The following is a 27220-nucleotide window of genomic DNA, read 5'->3' on the forward strand; positions in this document are numbered from 1 at the left end:
AATGAATGAGCAATGAGTTTGCTTCTAACTATTCAAAGCAGAGGAAATAAAATATTATATAGCCTATAACTATAGGGCTAGACAGGTAGTTCCACTTATAATGGTCAGTTATTTATAGTATCTTTAGTTAACTTGACAGTGTAAAAAGCGGTATGGAAGTTAAACTTTTTGTTTATTGTAGATTGTAGTTAAATGGAATCTTGAATTTGCTTTGTAGTATTTGTGCTTTCTGTCAACTGGTTGCTGATGGTGGGATGACTACTGTTCATGTACCTCTTGTTTTACTACCCTATTCTCAGATACATGCAGCATATCCTACTCTCATTTAAAATGTCTACTAATTCATTGTACCTTGTTTTTCTTTATGTCTTCTCAGAATAGAAAAGGTTGAGATGATATAGATTTATTAAACTGTGAGACAATATTTGAGTTGAAGTTGAAATAAAAAAGTTGAAGCTAAAGTTTGCACAAGCTAAGTTATATTAACATATCAACCTCTGTACGCAATAAAATACGTACCATCACATAAGACGGAATGAAGTATCTCATATATTAGGTAGGAAGAGTTATTTTCAACTCCAACACCCAATTTTCATTTCATTTTGCTGGACCCTTCAGGTTTTCTATACTTGCCAAAGACAAATATCGGGTGTACTGTAAACTTAAAGACATTACTAGACTTGGAATCAGCCTAGTTGTTAGATAATGTGCTTTTCGTGACAGGTAGATGCAGTAGTTTACTACGGCATTGTTTTACTTAAATAGTTTATATATCTCTCATCTCTGCCCTTCAAGTTGATCAACCAGCTAGTGAAAAATTAATGTGATCAAGTTCTACTTCCATTAAAAGCAATGGGCAGCGAAACATGGCATATGGTTGTGTGTTGTTAAATAAGAGGCGGATCAAAGATTTGAAGTTTATGGGTTCCTAACAACGTCAAGTTAATATATAATAATAATTAGGTTTACGATCAAATATTTATTAGTAATATTTAGTGAGTTTCTTGATACATATATAGGATCTAAGCAAAAGCTAAACGGGCAGCTTACATGATAGATCTGCCCCTGCGGGTTTGATGAAGGATTAACCAATTCAATATTGTGGAAGAGAAGAAGAGCTGGAGAAATGATTCTCTAACGGAAGAAAAGAGTTTGCATTGTTTAAATGTGGTTAAAAATATAGTTTGGTTCATGAAATATATAAGTGATCAAATTTAAAAGTATATTTTTCGTCATTACTATTAGAGGAAATTACACAATATAATTAGGTCTAAAATATTACTATCCGATTTTACCCATCTTGAAGCTAGTTACAAACTCTATCCACCCCCAGTGGCGGATGCAGTATAGAACCATCGGGTTCAACTGAATCCAATACTTTTAACGGGGAGCATAAATTTATGTATAAAAAATCAGTAAAATTGCAATAAATAGTAGATATGAACCCATAACTTTAAATGTTGAACCCATAGATCTAAAATTCTAGATCCGCCTCTGTCCATCCCACCAAGGACACAAAGTGTTGGTATTATTAGTTCTTCACTGAAAGAAGAAGCTGCCGATTTGAATGAAGGATTTGACGATCTATACAATATGAAGGAGAGGCTGGTTCGAAGGTAAATAAAGTTCAAATATGACTTATCTTCGGACAAAACTAAGTCATAGGACTCAAGATGTCTTGATCAAATCCTAGCCGTTGATAAGAGAATATGATGAGATTGCCTAACATTTGATCACAAGAAGAATTGAGGAGCTTCTAGGACTTCTCCTTGCACACGTGGATACAGATAATCTTTTGTACATATTTTCTTTTCCTTTATTTTATTCTAGTTGGTTAGTTGGTTATGCAAGAACCAATTAGATTGCAGCAATTGTACAAATAGAATGCTTAGGAATATCTTCTCTTTCATTCTTTGTGTATATAAATAATGTACAGAAACTTTATGGATACGGAAGAAATATACAGAAAATTTCTCTACTGTTTTATTCCTTAAATTCCTACATGGTATCAGAGCTTCAGGAAGATCCAGTTTTTTTTTTTTTTACTCTTTTCATCTTTTCTCTTCATTCTGGGCTAAGATGGGAGATGAAATTCAACACTCTCCTCCTTCTGATGCAATCAACTCCCCACAGCTCACCACTGTTACTGCAGCTGCAGTTTCACCCCTTGATTCATCTCGCCCTTTTTACCTTCACCCTTCTGATTCACCTGGGATGATCCTGGTGAATTCTATCTTTGACGGGAAGGGCTATAGAGGTTGGCGCAAGGGTATTTTGATTGCATTATCAGCCAAAAACAAAGTCGGATTCATAGATGGAACCTTTCTTCAACCTAAAATATCCTCTGATTCTTTCAAGCCTTGGGTGAGATGCAATGACATGGTCATCTCATGGTTGCTTAACTCTCTCTCAAGAGAGATTGCAGAAAGTGTACTCTATTCAAAAACAACTATAGAGATCTGGAAGGAGCTTGAAGAGAGGTTTGGCCAAAGCAATGGCCCTCAACTTTATCACCTACAAAAGGAAATCTCTCAGTTACTTCAAGGAAGTCTGGACTTAGCAGGTTACTACACAAAGTTAAAAAAGCTTAGGGATGGACTTGATAGTCTTGATGCTTGTCAGACCTGTACTTGTGATTGTACTTGTGGGTGAAAGGAAAAGTTGTACAAATCACACCAGGATGACAGACTCATACAGTTCCTTATGGGACTCAATGAGGCCTATGCTGGATCAAGGAGCAACTTGCTCATGCTCTACCCTTTACCTCTAGCACAATTTCTTCAAAACATATATTTGATCTTATACATGTGGACACGTTGGGACCATACAAGACACATACTTATGATGGTCACAGATATTTTTTTAACCATAATAGATGATTATAGCAGAGCAACATGGACTTTTCTGCTTAGTACCAAATCTAATGCTTTTACTGTCTTAAAACAATTTCTTGCTATGACTGAAAGACAGTTTCAAACAAAGGTTAAGATTCTAAGATCATATAATGCACTTGAACTGGGAAGCAGTCACTCAAGCTCACAATTTCTTGCCTCACAGGGGATCATTCATCAGACCTCTTGTGTTTCTTCTCCCCAAGAAAATGATGTTGTTGAGAGGAAGCATAGACACCTTCTTGAAACTTGTAGAGCATTACTTTCCAGTCACAATTACCTATTCAATTTTGGGGGGGACTGCTTACTTATAGCCACACATCTAATAAATAGGTTCCCATCTAGGATACTCAAAATGAAGACTCCCTATGAACTTCTTTTTGGAGAACCACCCAACTATAACAGTCTTAGTGTTTTTGGGTGCCTTTGTTTTGCTTCTACGCTTCCCTTACACGGGTCAAAGATGGATCCTAGATCAATAAAATGTGTGTTTCTGGGATATCCATTTGGGAAAAAGGGGTACAAACTATTGAACTTGCAAACAAACAAAGTATTTGTTTCTAGGGATGTTGTCTTTTATGAATCCGTGTTCCCTTTTTCTTCAATCACATCATCAACTCATGTGTTCCTTACTGGATATTCCTCTCCATGTACAGATCCTACCACATCTTCTATTTCATTCTCACCTCTCTCTCCTCATCATTTCAGGTCTCCCTCTCTTTCTCAACAGTCTCAACCTTATCCACAATTCATTTCACCATTCTCCTCTACGTCTCCTATGTCCAGGACTCCAAGTTCATCCATTCAGAATGTTTCTGAATCATCTTTCTCTAAGTTACCTTTGCACTTATCTTTATCTCCTTCACCAAGTTCATCTATTCAGAAAATTTCTAATACCAATCTTATTCCTCCACTAAGAAGATCAACTAGAGATCATCACCAACCAGCCTACTTGAATGACTATATATGTAATTCTGTATTTTTTACTGATCTCACACCTGCCTTTTTTGATTCTTCTGTTTCACCCACGATTATTTCCTTTTCTGCTCTTTCACATTCCAATCAATCCCTTTTAAACTCTATTTCCTATATTTCTGAGCCTACTACATTTTCCCAAGCTTCTTTACACCCTAGTTGTCAAGAGGCAATGGACAAAGAACTTGCAGCCTTAAAAGCCAACAAAACATGGGAAGTGGTAGAATTACCTAAGAACGGAGCATTACCTTGCAAGTGGGTTTATAAAGTGAAATACAAACAGGATGGTTCAGTGGAAAGATTCAAAGCTAGGTTGGTAATCATAGGTGACATCCAAAGGGAAGGAATTGATTTTAATGAGACATATTCACCGGTCGTTAAAATGACTACCATCCGATGTTTATTAGCAGTGGCAGTTAAGAAGAATTGGGACATTTCTCAACTAGATGTGAACAATGCGTTCCTACGTGGTGACTTGCAAGAGGAAGTCTATATGAAATTCCCTACTGGTGTCACTCCTCCTTCTCCTAATCATGTGTGCAAACTTAAGAAATCATTGTATGGTCTACGACAAGCATCTCGTCAATGATATGCAAGGCTCACTGCTGCTCTAAACTTCAAAGGGTACTCACATTCTCTCAATGACTACTCTTTTTTCTATAAGAAATCAGGGGGCAGAACATCTATCATTGCTGTGTATGTCGATGACATCCTATTAACAAGTGATGACCCTACTGAAATTGCATCATTAAAGGATTTTCTTGACTTTGAATTTAAAGTTAAGGATTTGGGGAAAGCTTATTAGTTTTTAGGCATGGAAATTATCAGAGAACCTCAAGGAATAATTTTAAGTCAAAGGAAGTTTACCTTAGACCTCTTGTCTAAGTTTGGATGTCTGAACATGAAGCCTGTCTCTTCCCCTCTCGATCCTTCCATTCACCTTCGTGTGAATGAAGGTGCTCTCCTATCTGATCCGACTATCTATCGAAAGCTATTAGGCAAGCTTAATTATCTCACACATTCTCGTCCTGACCTTACTTTTGCAGTACAAAATATGAGTCAATACATGCAATCCCCTCGCCAACCACACTTTGATGCAGCCATTTGATGCCTCAAATATCTGCTTCTTGATCCAGGTCTGGGCATTTTTCTCTCTTCTGATCCCTCCTTCAAATTGCTTGCCTTTTGTGATTCCAATTGGGGACGATGTCCTGATTCCTGTCGTTCTATCAGTGGGTATTTTGTGACCCTGAGGGTTCTCCTGTTTCTTGGAAATCAAAGAAACAGTCTTTAGTGTCTCTATCATCGGCGGAGGCAGAGTACCGCTCTATGCGTCGAGTGGTGGCCGAGATCATTTGGCTTGTGCGATTGCTTGAGGATTTCTCAGTCACTCATTCTCTTCCAATAACTCTTCATTCCGCCAGTCAGGCGGCAATACATATTGTGAAAAACCCGATTTTTCACGAGAGTACCAAACATGTGGACCTCGATTGTCATTTTGTGCGTCAACAATATCTTGCTGGGCTCATATCTCTTCAGTTTGTTCCGTCAATTTCTCAGATTGCTGATGTATTTACAAAGCCCCTTTCCGGTCCTCACCATCGTTCCATCTTGGACAAGTTGGGGGTTGTTTCTCCACCCTCCAACTTGAGGGGAGGGGGGTGTTGGTATTATTAGTTCTTCACTGAAAGAAGAAGCTGCCGATTTGAATGAAGGATTTGACGATCTATACAATATGAAGGAGAGGCTGGTTCGAAGGTAAATAAAGTTCAAATATGACTTATCTTCGGACAAAACTAAGTATGACTTATCTTCGAACAAAACTAAGTCATAGGACTCAAGATGTCTTGATCAAATCCTAGTCGTTGATAAGAGAATATGATGAGATTGCCTGATTTAATCCTAGCCATTTGACCACAAGAAGAATTGAGGAGCTTCTAGGACTTCTCCTTGCACACGTGGATACATATAATCCTTTGTACATATTTTCTTTTCCTTTTATTTTATTCTAGTTGGTTAGTTGGTTATGCAAGAGCCAATTAGATTGCAACAATTGTACAAATAAAATGCTTAGGAATATTCTTCTCTTTCATTCTTTGTGTATATAAATATTGTACAGAAACTTAATGGATACAAAAGAAATATACAGAAAATTTCTCTACTGTTTTATTCCTTAAATTCCTACACAAAGAAAATTCACTTATTATATAGTTAAAAAAGAATATAAGAGAAGTGCTACTTGATTAAGATTTAAAAAGAAAAAAAACATAAACGAGTCAGGATCAGCAAGGAACCTAAGAGAAATATATGTAATTAACAAATGTTCTATTATTATTTCCCACAATTTTCCCAAGTACGTCTATTGTTACATTCAAACAGCATCTAATGCTTTAACATTTCTTTGGTTGATTACAAGAACATATTTATTGGTTTCAGCACCTCTATATGACAAACAATTATAGTAGCAGCTAGCATAAGGTAGTACATAATTTGGATATTCACGCAGCAAGGACAATCTTCTGCTACTCGTTTCATTCCTAAGTCCAATTAAAGCTTAGACTTGAGTGTTCTCCCATCATCAAATGTTATCATCACCTTTCCAATTGCTCTCCTATCTTTGAGGGCAGTAAAGGCAAGATGGGCCTGCCAAAGCGAACAATAATGTGTGTAATGTGCAGTTGTCTTGATCCCATGATCAATAAGAACTAAATCCAAGTACAATGAAAATACATGCACCAATGACATAAATATGTAACTTAGCTTTCGAAAACCTACACTTTACTGTGAACTTAGCCCTTTCAGGTGATATTGACCAGTGTTTCAAAAGGCGGAGGCGTGAGGCGAGGCGTTTTACCAACATGGGGCGAGGAGTAAGCCCCGAGACACGGGGCGTAAGTCCCAAAGATCTTTAATTTATAATTAATAAAATAAAATTAAAATTATTTTTAAATCTAAAAATTACATAATTCTTTTAGAAAATCCATAGAAATCACAAAAAATAGATAATTATTATAATTATATGAACTAACAATAAACAATATACTAGTAAATGAGATACATCTTAACAATAAGTCAATAATGTTCTAACCGAAATAACAATCCATATTCCAAACAAGATAAGCAAAATGCGTCATTGATTATTTGTAAGAAAATACAAAAATGAAATAAAATCAAACAAGTTCATGGCAATGATATGCAGTTCTAAACTATAAAGACAAACATTATAGATGCCTTAGAATATAATATTTTAAAATATGAGTGAGGATAACTTTCTAGTAGTTTAATATTAGAGAAAATTTTGTTGCAAACAAATTAATTTGGTCAGAGATATATTGATATCATTGCTAAGAGCACAAATGGCACTCATTTTCAACAAAAAAGCAGAAATGCATGTTAGTGCTTTTTCACTATCTAACAAGGAGAAAGCTCAAGGTTCTATGGAGTATGGAGTGTGGACGATTATAACGAGGTTAATGCTTCTTTTTTTTAAATGGGGTAGAGACAGATTTGGGGTAAAACCAAAAAGGGTTTTAAAAAATATAAGGGCAATTGTCAAAATTATCCTTCAATTGGTTAAGTTCCCTAGGGCGTGAGTCTTAGTTCTGAGGCGAGTCTTGCGCCTAAGTGTGCGCCTCATCTCTTGGGGCGTGCGCCCAAAGGATCTACGCCTCTCATTAACGCCCAGATGCGTTTTACATACGCCCCGCCCCGATTCACGCCCCGAGACTCGCCCCATAAACGCCCCTAAAAACACTGATATTGACATACAGTCATGCATATTCCTAGTTCTAATCTAATTTGAATTTTTTTAAATAATGTGGTATCTGAGCCAGCTTGCGCGTAACTCCACTAATTCCACGGGATACTTGCTACCTTCCGCCAGCAATAGGTACCAGGTAACTCTATCCACAAGGCTTGGATAGATGTGAAGAAATCACCTAGTATTTTTTGTCCCCGTTGGGAATTGAACTTGAGACCTCATGATTCTAACCCACTTCATTGACCACTAACCCTCATAATTCTACTCTAATTTGTATTCTGAGTCGCATTATCATCACCAAAAAGTGGTTACTTGTTGGAAGTCTCCATTCATTTGCACTAGTTTCTAGTCTTCCTTTCTTTAACAAGTAAAGATAAAACAGGGAAAGAACACTACAGTTTCCTACTAAATTTGCGAAGGCATGGCGGAAACCACTATGCTACGTTTCTAACAGCATAAAGAAGAAAAAACTGGCTCCCCAAAGCCTTGGGAAAGTCATTTAGTCGGTCGACCCGCGTTTTATGAGGCATCATTAACTACTTTTTTCTGCCTCGAATAAGTTGAAAGGATTTTTTCATTTCCGGTTCCTTTAAAAACCAAAATCCAAACCTGTAAAGAAACTATTTAACTTCAGTTTCTATTATGCCCTTTGAACTGACATTGATTGATTTGACCTAAGTTGCTCGAACTCGGGTGCGAGTATTCGAATATGGATGCGGATCTAGAGGTCGGATCTTTCACGAATCCCGCACCCACACCCACGTCGTGTCGACACTGGCACGGCACTGAAAGTGAAGAGTTCAAGCAACTTAGGATTTGACTGACATGTTATTTAGGAATGGCAAATAAAGGGACTTTGTACACTGAGATGCTAAGTTGCGCGGACTCTTCAATTTTGATGTCGTCCCCGTCCCGATACGAGACCGGGACGGAAGCGGGAGCGGGATACGTCCCAGATACGGTCAACTGACTTCGGACACTTTGACCGGAGTCCATCGACAAAGAATAATGTCCATCTTGGAGAATGAAAGATTGAATTCTACAATATTCATGTAAGTTTTTCACAGAATATCTCTCAAAATTTACAATATTTTTATAGCTCTATTTTTTATTAGCTGAATCCCCTTCATATCCGGATCCGCACCCCCGAATCTTAAAATTTAGATTTTGCCAAATCCGATACTCGGATCCGTCCTTGTATCGGATACCCGCACCCGAGTCCGAGCAACTTAGCTGAGATGTATCTGATAGACCATAAATTATATTTTGAATTTAGAAGATTCAAGCTTTTACATGTGATATACAGTACATAACTGCTTTTGTACATAGCTAAAATTTGGTCCTTGTGTGTTGAAGGGTTAGTGGGAATTTTAGTCCTTAAGTTCCCAATTATAGCACGTAAATCCCAAATAGTTCTTAACACTTTTAGAATTTTCTGACAAAAACAGAAAAACTAATGAGCAATAGCTTACTAAGTTTTCTATGGGTGTCCTACGTTATAGGTCTGAACTCATGCTACCAGTGTGCCTGACAACCGGACAGTTTAAATTATTGATTTTCCTATTCTTGACAAGAAGTCCCACATATATGCTACAACTGGAAACTCAGGGAATACAATCGCCCTACTTCTTCAACAGGACAAAAGAAAGAAAGCAACTTTAGCCATGGTGTTCCTTAGAGAAGTGTGAGACTAGCAAGATCAAGCTTAGTCCTACTCATTGTCACTACCAATTTCAAGAAATTTTCCAGGTTGAATGGAACTTCATTTGAGATTTTACTTTTTCTTTTTCAAGAAATTCTTCTTTATTGAAAGCAGAAATATCAAATACTGTAGAAGAAATAATGAGCATCCAGATAAGCCATGTGTTGGCTTTCTTTCAGTTCAGAACTCTGGGTTCAGTTGAACACTGTCTGATCCTTACGGACCTTCAAGATAGTTAAAATCCTAAAGTAAGGTGCCCAGCTCTGAACATTAATCCTAAAGAATGGGGGCTTCCCAAGCTATTCAATGCTTGATTACTAGCTATTCAAGGTCCATCCCTGGATCATCATGCACCAGAGAAACACAATGGCCTCTGGAAACTTAGAGGTCTAGGTTGTAGGGTTACTATAAAGAATTTCTTGTATCGAGAGAGGTAGTCTGGTGCATTTGTGCATGGCCAGTGACATAATCCTTCATGCACAAGAAGTACATACTGTTACATTATATTCTTCTTGACAGGATATTAATTCAGGTGAATTGTATATCAGCCGTTTTTCGCGTATTAAATGCTAGTCCCTGCACATTACTAGGATCTTTTCTTACTTTTTTCTGGATTTAAAAAGTGATAAATGCAAAAGATTCTTACCTCTGCCAGGCTGAATGTATGAGAAATGTTGATAGCAATCAAACCCTTAGACAACCAGGATAGGAGCTCTTTCAGAGAATCTCCAAGCACATTAGGTTGATAAATCTTATGGCTTCCCCAATAGAGTCCGTGAATCGTCCAGTTCTGAACCAAAAAAAAAAAGTATAAAAAATGATGGTTATTACTCTTGGACAAAAGAAAGAAATAAATAAGCTTTCTCCTTTTGGGGGCTGGGATGATGGAGTAAAGAGAGATAAAAAGAAATGAAAGTTATTTGCTGCTCATACTGCTTGTATTATGAGACACCTGGATAATTGATAGTAGCTTGTCCATATAATGAAAAGAAAGGTGGAGAAAACTTCTCATGCAATAATTTGGGAGCAGCATGTCCTAAAAGAAACCATATACTTACATGCCTTGACATCCTCTTGTGACAACAGCGTGAAATTTCTACTCTTAAGATCCTTCAAGATTGGTTTTCTTTTTCTTTTTTTGAAAGAGTGGTACCTACGCCAGCTTGGGTGTACCTCGACTATTTCATTGGGTACCCGCTACCTCCCACCAACACAGGTACCGAATAACTCTGTCCACCATAGCTTAGGAATATAGGACGAATTCACGTAGTGTTTTGTCTCTACTGGAATTTGAATGGTCTTCCAAGTTTGCACTCACTTCATTGACCACTAAGTCACACCCTTCGGTGCAAGATCCTTCTAAATTGTTGATTTGAGACTAACAAATGTTATGTTGCTAGCATGTTTCAACATAGTATATGCAATCAGGATTATGGCAAGACAGTCTATATTCTGAGAATGATCTTTTAACTTACTGCTTGTATTCAAATTTCAAACTATTAGTAGGAACTTCAAGGAGCTAGTGGTGCCACCACATGCGTAACTTAGCAGCCTTGGACATGTCTAATTAAGAGCTACTCAATTGACCAGCAACCGGACTAATTAAGCCTGGTACAGTCAACCAACTAGAAGGAAAGAACCAAAAGGGGGTAAAAAGAAAAAGATCAGGGTGCTTAGAAACAGTACCTTCACCAAAGCAATGTTCGCTGGGATGATAGGTACTTCTCCACTTGCAAATCCAATAACCAGAATTTGTGCTCCCCAATTTAATAGCTTCATGCTATCTTTTGTAAGCTTCCCCCCGACTGGATCATACAAGACATCAACTCCTTTGAGCTTTCTTGACTTCAGGAAGCCCTTGACACTTTCGATGACGTTTGCATTGCTCAAGTCTACTACATGATCAACTCCTAAAGATTTCAAAAATTGCACCTTTTCATTTCCCCTAAGATTAACAGACAAGGATAACTTTTAGCACAACAACCTTAAAAAAACTTTTTTGTACACTTGAGAATTCAAAAGTACCTAGCAACTGCAATAACTGTTGCTCCACAAACCTTCCCAATTTGTACCGCTGAGAGCCCAACACCTCCAGCTGCTCCAAGTACCATTAACACCTGCCGTGTGTAAACCAGTATGTCACATGATTCGGGTATATAAAAAATCATGTAACAAAACAGCCTTAGCATTTTATGCCCTAAAGCTCAAGGGAAGGACGAAGGTGACCCTACCTGATTGGGATGCAGCTGCGCTCTATGCACCAGAGCCACATGGGATGTCCCATATGCAACAGGAAGTGCACCAGCCGCCACTAGATCACACCCATCAGGTACTCGAAACCTTCAATTATAAGCAAACTTAAGACATTTTTGAACACTAAAACCATAAAACCAACCCAAAAGTAAGAAAAAAAGCATAACTCTAGTTTGTCTCATATACAGTGACCATTGACCTATGTCATGCGAAATCAAGTAGGGGTACACTTCCCATTCTTAGCAAATTTTTAGGGGCCGCTTGGTTACAAGGACTAGGGAGGTTATCCTAGTATAATATTTGGGATTATCTATCCTAGACCTGGTTTTGAACCAAATGATCCCTAGTGTATATTGATAGATATGCACTAGTATTCAAGCACACCCCACCCTTCCAGACTCCACTTGTGGGAACTCACCGGGTATGTTGTTGTTGTTGTTGTTGTTGTTGTTGCACTAGTATCCAAGCCCTATTACACTAATTTCAATTGTTTAACCAATCAATCAATCAACTGTTAGAAAAATAATTTGGTAACTCAAAAAGAGATATTCAAATTGTTGTCTAGGTTTATTCTTGTTATATTATATGAATGGATCTTTATTATACTATTAATTTGAATATATTTAATGTGTGTAATAGTAAATTTGAATAGCTTTGAATATAATATTTTTATTAGTTTTAAATGGCTATTATTATTTATTATGGCTATCAAAATCAACTAATTTTTTGAATCTGACCATTTGGTAACGTTCAATTCTTAATGGCCTTTAAATATGTAACGTTTTTTGCCTTTGGTTTTGTAACGATTCTTTCTTGACAATCATATGTCCACTTTGGACTATATATATGTATATTGTGTTCTTTTTAAAAAAGGTGTGAAAGAGTTGAAAAAGCAAACACTTTTCTTCTCAATTTCTTTTTATTGTGTTGGGTTGTCTTTGATTAATCTTTGTTGTTTCTGCTCCTAGTTTATACTAGAAGAGCTTGTTGAATCCTGGGGATACGCCTAACTTTATTCATTACGGTGTGAGAGTATCTTTGATACGCCTCAAGCTATACCTTTTATTCTCCATAATCATCCAATTTTTCCAACATCAACTACACCTCAAATCGAACTAGTAATAGTGGAATCTATAAACCATTTACCCATTCTTCTATTATGCCCTTTCATTTCTATATAAAAGGAGAGTGCGGTCTAAACCACCAAAATCAATTCCAATACTGATAGATAAACTTCGAAAACGAAAACTGCTATTGAGTTGTTTAATTATTGTAAAATAAAGCAGAAGAGTTTAAGGAAGAACTGACAAGTCGGATTGATCGGCGACGATGAATTGAGCAAAGGAGCCAAGTGCAGCAAAAGAGCAAACGGGATCACCAATTTTGAACTTAGTAACATTAGGGCCAACGGCATCAACAACGCCGGAGTAATCGGAGCCAGGGATGAAAGGTAAAGGAGGTTTCTCTTGGTACTTGCCGAGGACTTGGAGGTAATTTGCGAAATTCAAGCTGGTTGCTTTGACTCGTACTCTAACGGAGGTAGGTGAGCCCAAATTAGGGATTGGATGAGAGGTTGAGAGATCGAATGGTGAATTCTCCGAGGCATTCGGTGGTAGAGTAGGATCGCCGAGTTTTCTTACAAGTAGAGCTTCCATTTTCCACAGTATCTTTTGTGCATCTACACTCCAGATATGCTCGGTTTCTGTAATACGGTTGTTTGGTTTTTGAGATTCTATAAAATTTTAGTCTCTATTTTGTTTTTCTCTTTTTTTTCCTTTTCAGTGTATTTAATTTAATTGACATCTCGTTTTTTGGTATGTGCTATCACGCATTATGGAAACTCTAGTGAAAATGACAAAATAGTCGATTATGTAAAAAACATGAATATATTTTGAGCAGTTTTGATCATTTAAATTTATCAAAAATAAACATATTTAATTCCCGTGAAATATGTAACAAATTTTGGCGATTATATTTCGCAAAAAATAGCAATAAAATGATTACAACATATAAATTTATTATATGGCAAACTCTAATGCAAAAATACACTTTTCTTATTTCTTTCTTGTTTTCATTTAATTTTTAAAAAATTATTTTTTAGAAAGGATTAAAACAACAACAACAACCCACTAAAATCTTATATGTGGGGTATAATATCTCAGCTTAGATACTAAGAAAGGAATCAAAGGATTAAAAGATAATGTAAATAAAATTTATTTTGCTTTTAACAAGAAGATTTTATAATTATATAGTAGGTATTATGATATATTTAAGGCCATAAATTATATGACATGTTTAGAGTAACTTATTGTTATTATTATTATTATTATTATAAGCAAACACCAAAAAGATAAGCTAAAAAGTGCAGCTTACATTTAGCCACGTCTATTGTCCCTTATTGTATCGGAGGTTTAAATACTCAATTACATGCTCGAGTCTGACTGTCAATTACCGGAAGACCAGCTGGCCAACATGAGTATTTGTGTACTTCATCTGCTGCCTAATTGTCTCGCCTATCCTCAATTGCAATTACAAACCAGGAGGAAGCAAATTCCTTCTATTTGGAGAAAACCCATCTTGAAATCTTTCCCAATTATAGCCTCTGCTTCTTCTACTTCTTTCCCACCTGCTGAATATCCAGGTAAATAGCTCTAATATCTTTCACCATTTTAACTTATTAGTTGATTCAAGTCAGTAAGATACTCAACCATATTCTAAGATGAAACATTCTTTTCTATCCTTTTCTGTTAGTACTACTCATTTATTTCATATGACATTGTTTGATTTTTAACTTTACTTGTGTCTGTTGGTTTTCTTCCATTAGTGTAACTGTGATCCTAGTAAGCTTATGCAAAGAAGACAAAAATTACTTCACGGTATGGATTTCTTAATTCTTCTGAAATAATCGAAAAAGTATTAGGAACTATATGAAAGTACTAATGCCAATTTGTTGAGTTGAAAGTATTTTAAAATAATTTGAATTCGTTTTACCCCTATTGGATATTGGTATATACCAGATTTCGTTCTTACATTAGCAGTTCACAAGTTGCAGTTCTGTCTAATTTTCTATAGATAATTTTGATGGCTGGAATTATAAAATTTTAACAAAAAAAATCCGATGTTTGTTTTTGAAAACATTCTTGGACAATGAAAAAAAAAGTCTCATGTTCCATATGAGGTTGAAACCAAACTCCTCCTTGGGAAGATAGCTGTGGCAATTGTGGTGAGATCCGATGCAGATCCAACTTTTGACTCACTTCTGGGATCCAGGCAGTCAAGGGGGGCCACAACGGCTCCTCTCATCTCAAGAATCCATACGTATTGTTGTCAAAGAAAAAGTATATTTGACTTCTCTAATAGTAGTAGCAGTCCTTTTCCGCTGGAGAGAATATACACGCGTGTGTGTGTGTGTGTGTGTATATATATATATATATATATATATATATATATATATATATTAGATAAATGCTCTATAGTGCAAATTAACTTTCAGCAATTGAATGCTTGTTTACCAATCTATTTCCTCCTGAGAAGTCAACTAAAAAAATGTGAGAGTAATATCAAGTCTGTTATTAGAGGCTAAGCAATGCTGGAGAACTGCTAACGCTGAATGGAACATATGGGAGTTCAATCAGATTTTTGTTGGCATTTAGAAGCAGCTGAGAAAATTGATAAAGCTGGGAGTCTTCGCTCTTTTCATCTTATCCGTCTCTTTATTTTTCTAAGTTAATCCAGAACAACTACCTGAGACAAGGCCAAAGCGGAAAAAACAGATAGCAGGAATAGATCAAGATGAATTACAAGATCCAGCTCTTCTAGCAGATCCTGATAGTTGCTTTTGCGAGTTTAAAGGAGTACAGATACACCACAAGATATATGATTCAGAATCACTTGCTACAAACTTGTCAGAAGAAGGGGATAGTTCTCGATCTCCTAATGCCAATAAAAGAGTGAACATTCCCATGATATTGTTACATGGATTTGGTGCCTCTATTTATTCATGGAATCGAGTTATGAAGCCATTGGCACAGGTCACAGGATCAAAAGTTTTGGCCTTTGACAGACCAGCCTTTGGGTTGACTTCAAGGCTGAATCATGTCAACGATTCATCTCAGGGAAGTGAAGACACCAGACCCTTTAATCCTTACTCTATGGTATTTTCCGTGCTGGCCACTCTATACTTCATTGACTTCTTAGCAACTGAGAAGGCAATTCTAGTGGGGTAAGTTCTATTTTATAGTTTTTCCCCCACAATCTCCTTCATGAACATGTTATGGATGTGATTTTATTTAGCTTGAAATTATTGCAGTGAAAACTGAATTAGCATTCTTATAGTTCTTATTAGTTTCACTAGCTCAGTTTTCAAAATAATGGTCCATCTGCTACACCACAAATGAAAGAAGTATGAAAGGAAGGAAAGGTGAAAATGATGTTTGTGGAAAATCAGACGTGTGTTCCTAAATCAATGACTGGCCTACTCTCCGATGAACTTTTACATGATCAGAAGTTAATAATTATTATTCTCAATCATTATCTTCATTACCTTTCCCCTCCCATCTGTCTCTGCAACTATTAGAAAATGTATTTACTTGGTCAGACGAAGTAGATACATGATTCCATTGAGAGGAAGTTCAAATTGTCATTTTGGTTGCATTATCGCCCTCCTTCCTTTGCTCTTCCTATTTCATTCTCAAAGATTTGATTCTTATTGGTAACTAATGAGACACCAGACACTCAGCTGGTTCCCTTGTAGCAGTTGAAGCATATTTTGAAGCACCTGAGCGGGTTGCTGCCGTTATACTTGTTGCGCCAGCAATTCTAGCACCCCTGAATTCATGCCCTGTAGCTAAGGACAATCCAAGTGGAAAAAGTAACCAGACTGAAGGCGATGACTTGGAAGTGAACTCTAAAGGGAATTGGTTTACCACGGTTGTCAGCATTTTGTCAAAGTTATCCCAATATCTTGGACAAGCAATAATGCAATTGGTGAAAGGGATGGGAGACATGATAAATTCTTTATATAAGAAAACTTTATCTGCGTTCTTGCGTTCTACCATTGGTATTATGTTGGTATGTACTCTATTTTGGATCTTCCAATCTATTTGTTGAACCTAAATTTTATTTCTCAAAATTGACATCTTGAAGCTTTGTGAAAGCAAAATTAGGTCTATATACTTCATTTTTTCAATTTCGAAAAAGGTTTTTAAATGAGAAATCCTCCCTGCCATTTTGAAGGAAGATGGCAGTCAAACAAGAAGGGGATGCTAATTCAGTTTTCACTAATAATACTAACAAAGAACAGAATAATAAAAAAGTAGTAAAATTAGAACTTCCCACCAACCCACCTCCCACCACCCCAACCCCCACCCTACCCCCAAACCCCCCTCCCCCCAACCCTAAATAAAAATATTAAAATTTAGAATACTTACTTTTCATGTTGTAGATACAGTATTTTGTTTTTCATTTCAACAAAAAGAATATTTTCCTTTATTTCAACAAAATAAGTACTTTTTTTCATGATGTAGAAAAAGTATTTTCTTTTTCACAAAATGAGTACTTTCTTTTCATGTTGTAGAAAAAGTATTTTATTTTATTTTAACAAAAAGAGTATTTTCTTTTCGTATTGTAGATTTTGAACATTTTGAATAAAGTTAAGGTGGCCAATAGGTAATGAGCTCAGTTAAAGTGTTTAAGTGAAATATGTGGGCAAGTTTAAGGGGCTGCCTGTGTATTCAGCCTTACTCCTTTGATCTTTCTGACATTTCATTTGATGATAAATTTGAGATATTTATGTTATCAGAATAGATGGAAGAAGTCTTAGCAGTTCTTATCAGTCATTTGCAATATATGAAAAATGAGAAAATACTTGATCAGCACTCTATAAAATTTGATTGTTATGGATACTCAAAATGACTATTGACTGCCATTTTCTTTCAGGTAAGAATGATAATCGATAAATTTGGCTTAGCTGCAGTTAGGAATGCTTGGTACGATCCTAAACAAGTTGATGATCATGTCTTGCAAGGCTATACAAAGGTGATTCCTTGACAGCTAGTTGTTTCCAACCTTGAGGATAGGCTCGGTTTTTGTCTTTTTGCTTGTATTTGGTTTTTCAGGTATGCAACCTAGTTTCGTTGTGCATTGTTGTCATCTTGAATCTTTCAACATTTACAGCCTCTCAGAGCAAAAGATTGGGATAAGGCTCTGGTGGAGTATACCGTGGCTATGCTTACAGATTCTGCATCTGAATCAAAGCTGCCGCTGTCAAAGAAACTGGGCGAAATCTCATGTCCTGGTTAGAAAATCATCTCTGTGCCAGCAAATTGAGTTTGATAACTAAAAGGAAACATTAGATTTCGAAATAATTAATTGAAAAAGTAAGCAAGATTTCAAGTTATTATGAAGTATTAAAAACGACATATAACCAACATCTCTTGACTACCAAATAACCTTTGATTGCACCATTTTCTCTAAGCTACGCCCCAACTAATACTGAAAAAGTGCTCGTCATATGAGCCTTTGTTCCAACATGTTCTTTTTACATTCTTAGTGTTGTTATAACACCATGTTCTAAGAAACATAGTCTTAAACGTACATGAGAAACAACAGACTCCAGTTACACAATGAATACACAAAAAAACTTCCTAATGCTTTTTTTTCTCTTTTATGTGCAAATTGAGGTTCAGTTCTGATTGTCACTGGTGATAGCGATCGGCTTGTTCCACCATGGAACTCTGAAAGACTTTCACGGGCCATTCCTGGATCTTGTCTTGAAATAATCAAGAATTGTGGCCACTTGCCCCATGAAGAAAAGGTGGACAAATTTGTATCCATTGTTGACAGATTCCTTGAAAGAGTTTTTGGGGTGCAAAAAGAGCCTCGTCTGCAACCAGCAACTTGAGATTGATATTTTGTCTAGTTCAACTTGGCCAGGATTGACACCTATTGGTGACTGGTGAACATTAAGTTTGAGAGAAGAGTTACCTACTCAAGTTCATATATAGGATTTATAGGAAAACGTTATAGCTCTTTGTCAATGTTATCAATCTTATAAATACCTATCATTTCATCCTATATGAAAGGTAGGTAGCTGCTAGTTTGTGCAAGTAAACATCTATTTCTTTGATCACCCTTGAGACTATGACAAAGTTCTATGATGTAATACAATACATGTATATTGAGACTTGTAAAATTGTACTTCAGTTTATTCCATAGTAGCTGAAACCTCTGCAGTTTTACAAGAAGCCCGTGATTTGCTGCTACAAACTGAAACTTCTTTGCAGATTTTTGTGATAGTTGCAGTACGGAAAGCATATTAATTTTACAATATCTCATTGTATGCATCATAATACAATAGATGGTATTCCATCTTCAGAAAGGGGGATCAAGAGATATGGTGAGAGAGGGATCCGGTAAACCACGAGGAATATCAAAACCAGACATGAAATCCTCTCCAAATATCACAGCACCAGCTGCTAATGCCCCAGCACCTACTCCCATTCCAAAACCAGGTCTTGCATTTCGTGTTGCTGCTGCTCCACTTTGTGGCATGCTTAAATAACTAGACGACGCGTTGTCTGTTCTTGGGAGGAAAGTTGGAATGTAACCAACATTAGCAGGTGGAGGTGGTGGTGGTGGTGGTGGTGGAGCACGCGGTGGCTGATAGCTCGATCCTGCTGCTGGCGTGTAGCTCATTCCCCCCACCAATGGGTGGGAATAATTTGTAGCATATGGTACTTGACGCGCATATTGGTGATTTAGCTGTGGTTGGTTTCTCTGCAGTTGAGACGGGGTCAAGGATTGTGGTTGTGGGTATGCTGTGGCAGGTTTATATCCATTAGCCAAGTTGAAGCCACTGCTGTTATCTGCAAGCTTAAATCCCTCATTGTCACCTAGTAAACCAGATTTGATCAAAATTAACTCTTCAGTTAAGACTCATAAGAGTATGGTTCTTGGTCCAAAGCACTACTTGAATCAAGGATCTTTTTCATTGATTCTGAGGGAGCAAAGACAATCTATTCATGACCTTAAAATGTAAAAAGCTTGTTAAATTTTATACCTGGGAGTGAACTTGGCTCTTCCCTTTCCTCTGAAATTCGTATCGATACATCAACAAATCCCTGAGGTTTATTCGAGTTTTTTCTCCGCAATTGAAAGCTCCCCACCTCTTCAATAGGCTTTGAAACCTCAGTGTTGTTATTGTACTTGTCCAGAAATTCCTTCAAAATTACAGTAGCTGTTCCCAGGAGCTTTTCTCTAAGAAAAATGGGCTCTCTACTGTAAACTTCAACATGGAGGGTATCTAATTCAGAAGTGTCAACCAACATTGAGAATTTGGTTTTCCAAACAGGATTTGCATTGCCTGAAGAATCAATCTTGGAACAGTACTTATTGTTTGGATCAATCCATCCAACAGCATACCATTGCAGCTTCCACAAAGATGATGTTCGTCGTAGCCCCCTGGCGGAAATCAGGCAGACTTCAATCCATATTTTCCCCATTTCAGGTAAAGCTTTTTGCTTGATTGATACAAATGGTGACAGAATATGTGCTCCTCAAAGGTTCTTTTCTTGATTAAAAGAAAAAAAGGTGTACTGTTTTGCATCATAATAAGGCTACCTTACTTTATGCTAAGAAATTACTTTACATTATTTTGAGTTCTGTTGAGAGTAATGTAGGTAGCTTTTCCCCGTATTGTGACTCAGAAGTCTACCAGAGGGGACAGGACTCAGAATGTTAGTCAAAAGTTTGCAACATAACACCATTGAAAAATGAACTCAAGGGTCCACAAGAAAGTAATTTATCCACCAGTTTTATGCTTGTACTGCAATTACAACAATATTTCATGTGTTAGGTGTAACAACAAAGCCCGACATGGAAAGTAGAAAAGAAAAATGATCTACTTATAATGAATTGGATACTCTTAATGGCGTGAGACCTTTTTTGGGAAAACTGTGCGGGCTTGGCTCAAAGCTGACAATATCAAACCGTATTAAGAGTATCATTGAACAGTTCTAGCCCAACAATTGATATCAAAACCAATGATTTAGTGGGATGAGTATGGAGATGGAGGATTGATGGCGTAGGGTCTGGCTTAGTGACTTTGCCCGTGTACGAGCCGGTTTGCTACCTTTACTCGTAGTTTCAAAAATGCATATCTCCAAATTCGCCCATAAATGATGATGGATTATGTGGAACTTAGTTTAAGGGGGGAATTGTGAATAAAATCTCACATGAAAAGTAAAAAAGAAAAATGATCTACTTCTAAGAAGTTGGATACTCTTAATGGTATAAGGTCTTTTAGTGGCCTCAGATGTCTATCTCACACTCCAACTTACTCAATGATCAAGTAACACTTCAACTTGGCACAGGTGTGTCTTATGGAAATTTGGTAGAACTTTATGGAGAAGAAGAAAGAGGGTGGGTGGTGAAGGAGATGGTAAAGAGGATTTTCTAACATTTTTATTTTTCTTTTTAAATTAAATGTCTTTTTCTTTTTCTTTTTTATAAAAATTACACGTGTCCTTTTTTTATTTATCACTTTTCCATGTCATATGCGATTGTAATTCACACTCTCTACGAGACACACATGTGCCAAGTTGAAGTGTCTACTTGATAATTCAGTAAGTTGGAGTGTGAGATATACAAATGAGCCAACTTTAAGTATCTCTTTATGTATTTTCCCTTTTCTTATCTACTGTGAAAATTTGCATAGATTCAAAAGGTTTTAGCTTCCAGCTTCTCCACTTTTTCTTATGTCCAACAATGTCTTGCTTCTTGGCAAGAATATCTCTATTTTAAAAAGTAGAAAGGATCTTTAGGTAACTAATTAAAACCAAAAAGACCAACTAAAGTTATTTACAAGTGGTGACATAGGAAACAGTTTATTCGATGAACTATTATTTCTCAACTTTTTCTAAAGAAAGGATACAGTCATTAGAAGACAATGCTCTATCCAAAATCACTAGCCCATCCAGAGACCATTTTTTATGTTAGTGAACAAGGAAAATAGTCTACACATCTAAGTAACAGACAACTATGTAATCATTTATGTATCGACATTTACACTTTAACACTAACTGAGGATCCTGAGGAAAAGGGTTTTAATTTGTTCCACCGAGCTAAAACAATATCAATATGTTGATTTTCTTCACTTACACCTTACACCTCAGCTGAGTCTAATGAGGTTCAGGTGCGGAGCCTTCCACTCGAGACTACGCAAAGGTAAAATACCATGGGAACTTCGCTGATTTTATCATCAACCTTGATTTTTCTATGCTTAATAAGAACGCAGAATAGCGGAAATAGGTTCGTGTTCCACTTTCAAAGGAAGAAAAAGAAGGGGGAAAATAAGAGAAGAGTGTGCTGATGCTAAAGCATATAAGCCAATGTCAGCCTTGTTTCAATCTCTCAACAAGAATGCGCACTCCTTGGCCTGGTTCTACAATCATCCTATAAGCTGGCGAGTGTTTGTATTTTGGAGAAAGAGAGAAACGAAACTTGGAAATGATGAGTGAAATCACAATCTTGAGTTCCACCATCGCGAAATTCTTGCCTAAGCAAAGCCGAGGACCTAGTCCAAACGGGATATAAACTTGTGGCAATTTGCAAGCACCCGAAACTCCATTCTCAAACCTATCCGGCTTGAATTCATTCGCGTCTCGTCCCCATATCTCAGGGTCACGATGCAGCGTTGGGATCAAAGTCCATAAGCATACACCTTTTGGCACAACAATATGACCAATCTGTGTATCTTTCAATGCCTCCCTTGACACAAATGCTGCTGGCGGATACAAACGCATCACTTCTTGAATAACCATTGTCACCTTCATATCAAGTTTCAGTATTAGATGCAAATCAAAATTTTAGAAGAGTATAACTTCTGTGCACTTGTCAAGTCACCTAAAAAACAACTACATGTAACAGCCCATTTATAACAAATGAGACTAGCAACCTAAAATACATTGATATTGTAAAAACTCTTTACGCAGTTAGAATGATACAGATGCAACACTTCTTGAATGACCATTGTCACCTTCATATCAGGTTTAGTTGTTAGATTTAGATTGTTGAGAAATAAAAGTAATTAAAAATGTCATCTCTCTAACAGCTTAAGTTTTTAGAACAGTTCAATATAGATTAGTAATTCAGAATGCTATGGTTGAGTAGTGAACGATAAATGTGATGAGTACCATTTTCATTTTGGAGACTGACTCTGCATCTAGGACGCCATCGGGGCAAATTTGAGCCATTTCATCACGTATACGAGATTGCCATTCTGGATGTAAAGCCAGAAGCATGAGACACCATGATGCAGCAACAGCAGTGGACTCATGACCTGCAAAGTATATGTTCTTGCAATTGTCAACTATGAATTTCCTGGACGAATTCTCGCCTACACTATCATCGTTGATAGCTCCCTCGAGTATCGAATGCAACAAGTCCTTCTCATTTGAGGATGTCTCTAAGCATTCCCTTTCTCTTTCTTTCACTGCTTCCCATATCAATGACTCTATCTCTTTCTCTAAGTTGTCAATCTCCTTTTGCTGCCTACTTGGTAGAAACCTATAACATAGTCCAAATCCCAAATATTTGACGTTTTAGAAAAACACAAACTCGTTTAAGATATGCGAAAATCTGAAAAAGACAGATAATAGGGACGAGAAGGAGAGAATGTATGTACCCTAATGCAGGAGAACCAAAAAGAACACTTTGGGTTGATATGATTTTCTGAAGGGTTCGAAGCTTTGAGAAAATCTTTTTGCCTTTGAAATAAGAGCTTCCAAAGCAAGCTCTTGAGATCACATCTGCTGAAAAACTTCTCAGATCCTCTCCCACGCTGATTTCCGCCATTTTACCCTCTTCAGCTTCAATGTTTTCATCCCATTTTCTTGTCAAAAGCTCAGCTGATTGCAACATCAGGCTCACCATACGCTGTAAATTCATAGTATTCAAGTTTCATTTTTTCCCATCGAACCATTAATTATTCTATATTGGTAGTATTAAGTTTCTGTTTATTTTCTTTTTTTCGTCGATTACCTTGACCTTGTCCATGAAGAATTCGGGCGCGACAATTTTCCTCTGCATGGCCCAAATGTGGCCATTAGACCTCAAAATACCATTACCAAGCATAGGGGCAAGTCTTTTGGTGACATAAGAAGGCTTCCCTAAATCCAGGCTTTTACTTTGGTTCATTTCTTTTACTAGCTCCGGTTGGTTCACGTACAAATGTTGCTTGTTTCCTGTTGAATATGTATATATAGGACCTGCAGTTAATCACACCAGCAAAAAACTCAGTACATAAAATAAGGATCAAAAATCAGTTATGCAGATTATTTCAATTTGAAGTAGGCATTGGGGTTATTAGCCTCTGATAAATGATTTGAATTTTTAACTAACATATGAAATGAAACTTGTCTAACACTAATGGTTAAAATTCATAAAAGAGCTCTTGTCATAACCTAATCCCAAGGCAACTATTGTTCTCTATGGCGTAGTAGACCTCACGGATTTGTCCCTCGGGCTGTGCAGTTATCGAGCGCGCGTACCATATGATATGAGTTTGTGTTATACCTTATAAAGCTCTTCAATTTCTTCTTCCAGTCGCATGTGGAATGCGCTTAAGGAATCATGTTCCTTCTCTTTGACCCGCAAAGAAAACAAAGAGGGTCATTTTTCTTTTAGGAACATGACTTTCGCCAAAAGCGACACAACTATATGAGAGGTAGTCCACCCTTCGTGTCACAACTTTAATGTAATTATACAAGTACATGCTAAAAGTAGTAACAGTGAAGAAGCACATGTTGTTACACTGTTACTGTCCATGTGTTCCCTAAATCTCTAACTCTTACCTCAATTGGACAACCTGTAAATGAGGAAGGTTTGTACTCAATCTTACATGTGTCTTTTAACTATGACCCACCCATCCAGTCAATTGTCCCTTTGAAAGGAAGTCTGATTTAACAATATTATAACACCAAAATAGGAAAGGTCCTCAAATTTTGACCTTACATTAGGCAGTTCACTAAACCTACTCATCGACTAGAGTTTTTTATGGATAAAATTAACTTACACCAAAATGTAACTCTTCATAACAAATTCAGTATGCTAATTTGAAAATAAGAGTAATAACTTGATATATTTATTTAAATTAGATTTGATAATATAAAATTGCACACAATATATAACATATTCTCTTCGATTGATGTTAATTTCTATCCTACTTTAGCTACAATTTATTACTCCATGAGATCTAGTGACTAGATCTGTCAGTGGATTAAGGATATCACGTGGCCAATGGCCAAAATCTGACTTATATTTACTGAAGATATTACATGTACCGCAGTTTGGTCAAAACTTCAGTACGTACAAGCTTCAGGAATTACTGGGATCCATGCATTGACTTCCAACCAGTGGATCTAGTTAGAGTTAAAGTTTAATAGTACCATTTAAATAAGATTTTAAATTTTTTAAAAAATATTTTTGGAATTAAGGAAGAGCCCGAAGTACTTTTTGTTAATACGTAAATAGAAATGATAAATGTAGAAGAATGTAAACACAATTTAGGAAAAAAGTAAGACGGGATAAAATATTTGATACCCTATACGTTTTTATATTTCTAACAAAATATGGTCCCTTTTTCTTTCCTCCCGTCGAATCCCGACAAATATATATTTAAATGTGTTTAAAATATTTAATATTGGTGGCAATCATTTATAGGTCCACAGTATTAAATAATACTATCATCTCATTGTGGTTCGCAAATTGTAGCATAACAATAATGCAGTCCGCAATTGGAAGTATTTCTAATTCAATCACTATAACTTCTTAGGAATACAGTTGTCTAACCCATGCCCTCTTAATTATTTTCCCAGGGGGGTAAAGTAAATGAAAATGACTTATATAGTCATCAACACAAATGTGCCATGCGCATCTAGAAAATTAAATGGGATCTTTACACAAATAGTCTATCAAATTAACTGTTCATTTTTAAGAGCCAGTATATATGGACTATATACTAAATTACTAATTATACACGTTTATTACACATCTTATATATAGATTATATATACATATATTATACACTTGTCGGCTATATTTAGTTTAAGCTACTTAGTGGATGGCTACTTAGATTAATCCTTCAAATTAAATTGTGAAAGAAAGCTGCAAAAGCATGTGATGACAACCATTTTCCTTGTTACTGTATTAAGTATTGAATAATTAGAGATGAATAGAAAAATGCCAAGAGGGGCAACATTTAATGATAACAAGAAGACACCAATTGGTGCATATGATGAAATCATTCTAACTAAAGCTTTGGATTTAACTCTTTTTCTTTTCTTTTTGTATCTGGACTGCAAGTACTACCAATAAGAGACAATAATTCAAACAGTAGCAAAGATGCCAGCACATCTCTCTGATTACTGATCATAATTTTGAATGCTTTAAGATCTTTTAGTTCACAGTACATATAGCATGCAACTAATTAGGAACTACTTTTGTTAGATACATAAATATCTATAATGACTATGCTATTTGTGCTACTGCCTTTTGATATAAAAAAAAAGTTTAATCTTTGTTAGCAAAAAAAAAAAAAAAAGAGAATTAAGGTCCCTCAACTGCTTAAAAGTTTCTCTATGGAAAGGCTAAGCCTACAGCCTACTCAAGTGCTAACATAATTTTATACAAAATCTTAGTGGAACAAATTAAAGTTTATTTAAGAAAGAATTTCTGTCTTTTTTTCCCTTATGATTTTATGCAAGCACTCTCTTATAAAAACAGAACAAATGGACAAAATTTAGAATCCTCTTTCCTTCCATTAAAGACATGATTTTTGGTGACAGCCTGGAAGTTTTGAAGTACAGAAGCAAACCATTTTTTCCTTTCTTTCAAGCTAATTATTGCTATCTTTCCTTTTCTTTTCTTTTTCTCTTTTTTCTTTTTTTTTTTTGGACAGGAAGGTCGGTTATCTTTTCATTGTTCTTTCTGGGTGCATCAGTCACGTGGAATGACGTAAAACTTTCCATCAATCAAGCCCTAAAGTAGAAGAATAAGAAAAAAAGAAGAATCTTCATATAGGATTCTAATGCAAAGATATTCTAATGCAAGTATTATTAACTGCTTTCACGGCTCGAATCAGTAACCTATAGGTTACACAAAGCCAACTTTATCGGTAATCTAAGGCTCCCTAAGAATAAAAAGATGGAGTATAATAAAAAAGATTTAATTACCGTAGAGTTTTCGCCATTGTTCAAAGTAGGGGAAGAGAGAAGAAGTATAGTCATGTGCTACAAATTCACCATAGTTGGTTGGAGCTTTAAGAGAAGCAGCTTGAATCTTCTGCATTTCAGGAACATTTCCATATAAAAAAGATGGTTTAGGTCCATTGATTCCTTGTTTCTGAAGTTTCCATCGAAGTCTTTGAGCTGACTTTAACCACAGAATATTAAATATATAAAAACCTCCAAAACCAAGAACCAGTAGAATTAACACCAATGAAGAAATAAAGCTCTTGAAAAAAGGAGGAGAAATTAGAAGAGGAAGAAGAAGGAGGAGAAGGGAGAGTAGTACAAAAGCTGCAGCCTTCATTTTTGGCTTTTCTTGCGCCTTTCTTTGGATACACACTCATTATATAATAAA

General features: G+C 36.3%; 5 protein-coding genes across 5 annotated transcripts; 2 read left to right on the forward strand and 3 right to left on the reverse strand.

Annotated features, from left to right (window-relative positions):
- Positions 1 to 2079: 2079 nt before the first annotated feature.
- On the forward strand, positions 2080 to 2652 carry LOC138887833 (uncharacterized). The gene has a single exon (XM_070169622.1). It carries the CDS (start codon positions 2080 to 2082, stop codon positions 2650 to 2652), a length of 573 nt encoding a protein of 190 aa, XP_070025723.1.
- A 3522-nt stretch (positions 2653 to 6174) lies between these two features.
- LOC104248745 (uncharacterized) lies at positions 6175 to 13387 on the reverse strand. Its single transcript, XM_009805058.2, has 6 exons — positions 12890 to 13387; positions 11560 to 11668; positions 11354 to 11445; positions 11015 to 11273; positions 9975 to 10118; positions 6175 to 6509 (listed from the first exon to the last, which is right to left on the reverse strand). Exons 1-6 carry the CDS (start codon positions 13234 to 13236, stop codon positions 6414 to 6416), a joined length of 1047 nt encoding a protein of 348 aa, XP_009803360.1. The 5' UTR covers positions 13237 to 13387; the 3' UTR covers positions 6175 to 6413.
- Positions 13388 to 14017: 630 nt separating this feature from the next.
- LOC104238907 (uncharacterized) lies at positions 14018 to 18783 on the forward strand. Its single transcript, XM_070170946.1, has 6 exons — positions 14018 to 14222; positions 15308 to 15803; positions 16312 to 16651; positions 17519 to 17617; positions 17756 to 17876; positions 18268 to 18783. The coding sequence occupies exons 1-6, from the start codon at positions 14054 to 14056 to the stop codon at positions 18480 to 18482; spliced, it is 1440 nt and encodes a 479-aa protein (XP_070027047.1). The 5' UTR covers positions 14018 to 14053; the 3' UTR covers positions 18483 to 18783.
- Positions 18110 to 20116, reverse strand: LOC104238906 (uncharacterized). The gene is made up of 2 exons (XM_009793409.2): positions 19641 to 20116; positions 18110 to 19473 (listed from the first exon to the last, which is right to left on the reverse strand). The coding sequence occupies exons 1-2, from the start codon at positions 20080 to 20082 to the stop codon at positions 18953 to 18955; spliced, it is 963 nt and encodes a 320-aa protein (XP_009791711.1). The 5' UTR covers positions 20083 to 20116; the 3' UTR covers positions 18110 to 18952.
- A 1417-nt stretch (positions 20117 to 21533) lies between these two features.
- Positions 21534 to 27220, reverse strand: LOC104238908 (cytochrome P450 714A1-like). Its single transcript, XM_009793412.2, has 5 exons — positions 26812 to 27220; positions 23621 to 23847; positions 23265 to 23515; positions 22774 to 23146; positions 21534 to 22407 (listed from the first exon to the last, which is right to left on the reverse strand). The coding sequence occupies exons 1-5, from the start codon at positions 27167 to 27169 to the stop codon at positions 21973 to 21975; spliced, it is 1644 nt and encodes a 547-aa protein (XP_009791714.1). The 5' UTR covers positions 27170 to 27220; the 3' UTR covers positions 21534 to 21972.

Source organism: Nicotiana sylvestris, chromosome 3 (assembly GCF_000393655.2).
Source record: "Nicotiana sylvestris chromosome 3, ASM39365v2, whole genome shotgun sequence".
NCBI classification, from domain to species: domain Eukaryota; kingdom Viridiplantae; phylum Streptophyta; class Magnoliopsida; order Solanales; family Solanaceae; genus Nicotiana; species Nicotiana sylvestris.

Excerpts from the sequence above, each read along its gene's own strand:
- LOC138887833 (XM_070169622.1), top strand. The coding sequence starts at position 2,080 with ATGGGAGATGAAATTCAACACTCTCCTCCTTCTGATGCAATCAACTCC.
- LOC104248745 (XM_009805058.2), bottom strand. The coding sequence starts at position 13,236 with ATGGAAGCTCTACTTGTAAGAAAACTCGGCGATCCTACTCTACCACCG. Across the intron at positions 11,446-11,559 it reads CGCAGCTGCATCCCAATCAG|GTGTTAATGGTACTTGGAGC; the intron begins GTAGGGTCACCT and ends TACACACGGCAG. Across the intron at positions 6,510-9,974 it reads ATACATTCAGCCTGGCAGAG|GCCCATCTTGCCTTTACTGC; the intron begins GTAAGAATCTTT and ends TCGCTTTGGCAG.
- LOC104238907 (XM_070170946.1), top strand. The coding sequence starts at position 14,054 with ATGAGTATTTGTGTACTTCATCTGCTGCCTAATTGTCTCGCCTATCCT. Across the intron at positions 15,804-16,311 it reads GAGAAGGCAATTCTAGTGGG|ACACTCAGCTGGTTCCCTTG; the intron begins GTAAGTTCTATT and ends ATGAGACACCAG. Across the intron at positions 17,618-17,755 it reads TCTTGCAAGGCTATACAAAG|CCTCTCAGAGCAAAAGATTG; the intron begins GTGATTCCTTGA and ends CAACATTTACAG.
- LOC104238908 (XM_009793412.2), bottom strand. The coding sequence starts at position 27,169 with ATGAAGGCTGCAGCTTTTGTACTACTCTCCCTTCTCCTCCTTCTTCTT. Across the intron at positions 23,516-23,620 it reads TCTTCATGGACAAGGTCAAG|CGTATGGTGAGCCTGATGTT; the intron begins GTAATCGACGAA and ends ATGAATTTACAG. Across the intron at positions 23,147-23,264 it reads TTTGGTTCTCCTGCATTAGG|GTTTCTACCAAGTAGGCAGC; the intron begins GTACATACATTC and ends ACTATGTTATAG.
- LOC104238906 (XM_009793409.2), bottom strand. The coding sequence starts at position 20,082 with ATGGGGAAAATATGGATTGAAGTCTGCCTGATTTCCGCCAGGGGGCTA. Across the intron at positions 19,474-19,640 it reads AGAGCCAAGTTCACTCCCAG|GTGACAATGAGGGATTTAAG; the intron begins GTATAAAATTTA and ends CTGGTTTACTAG.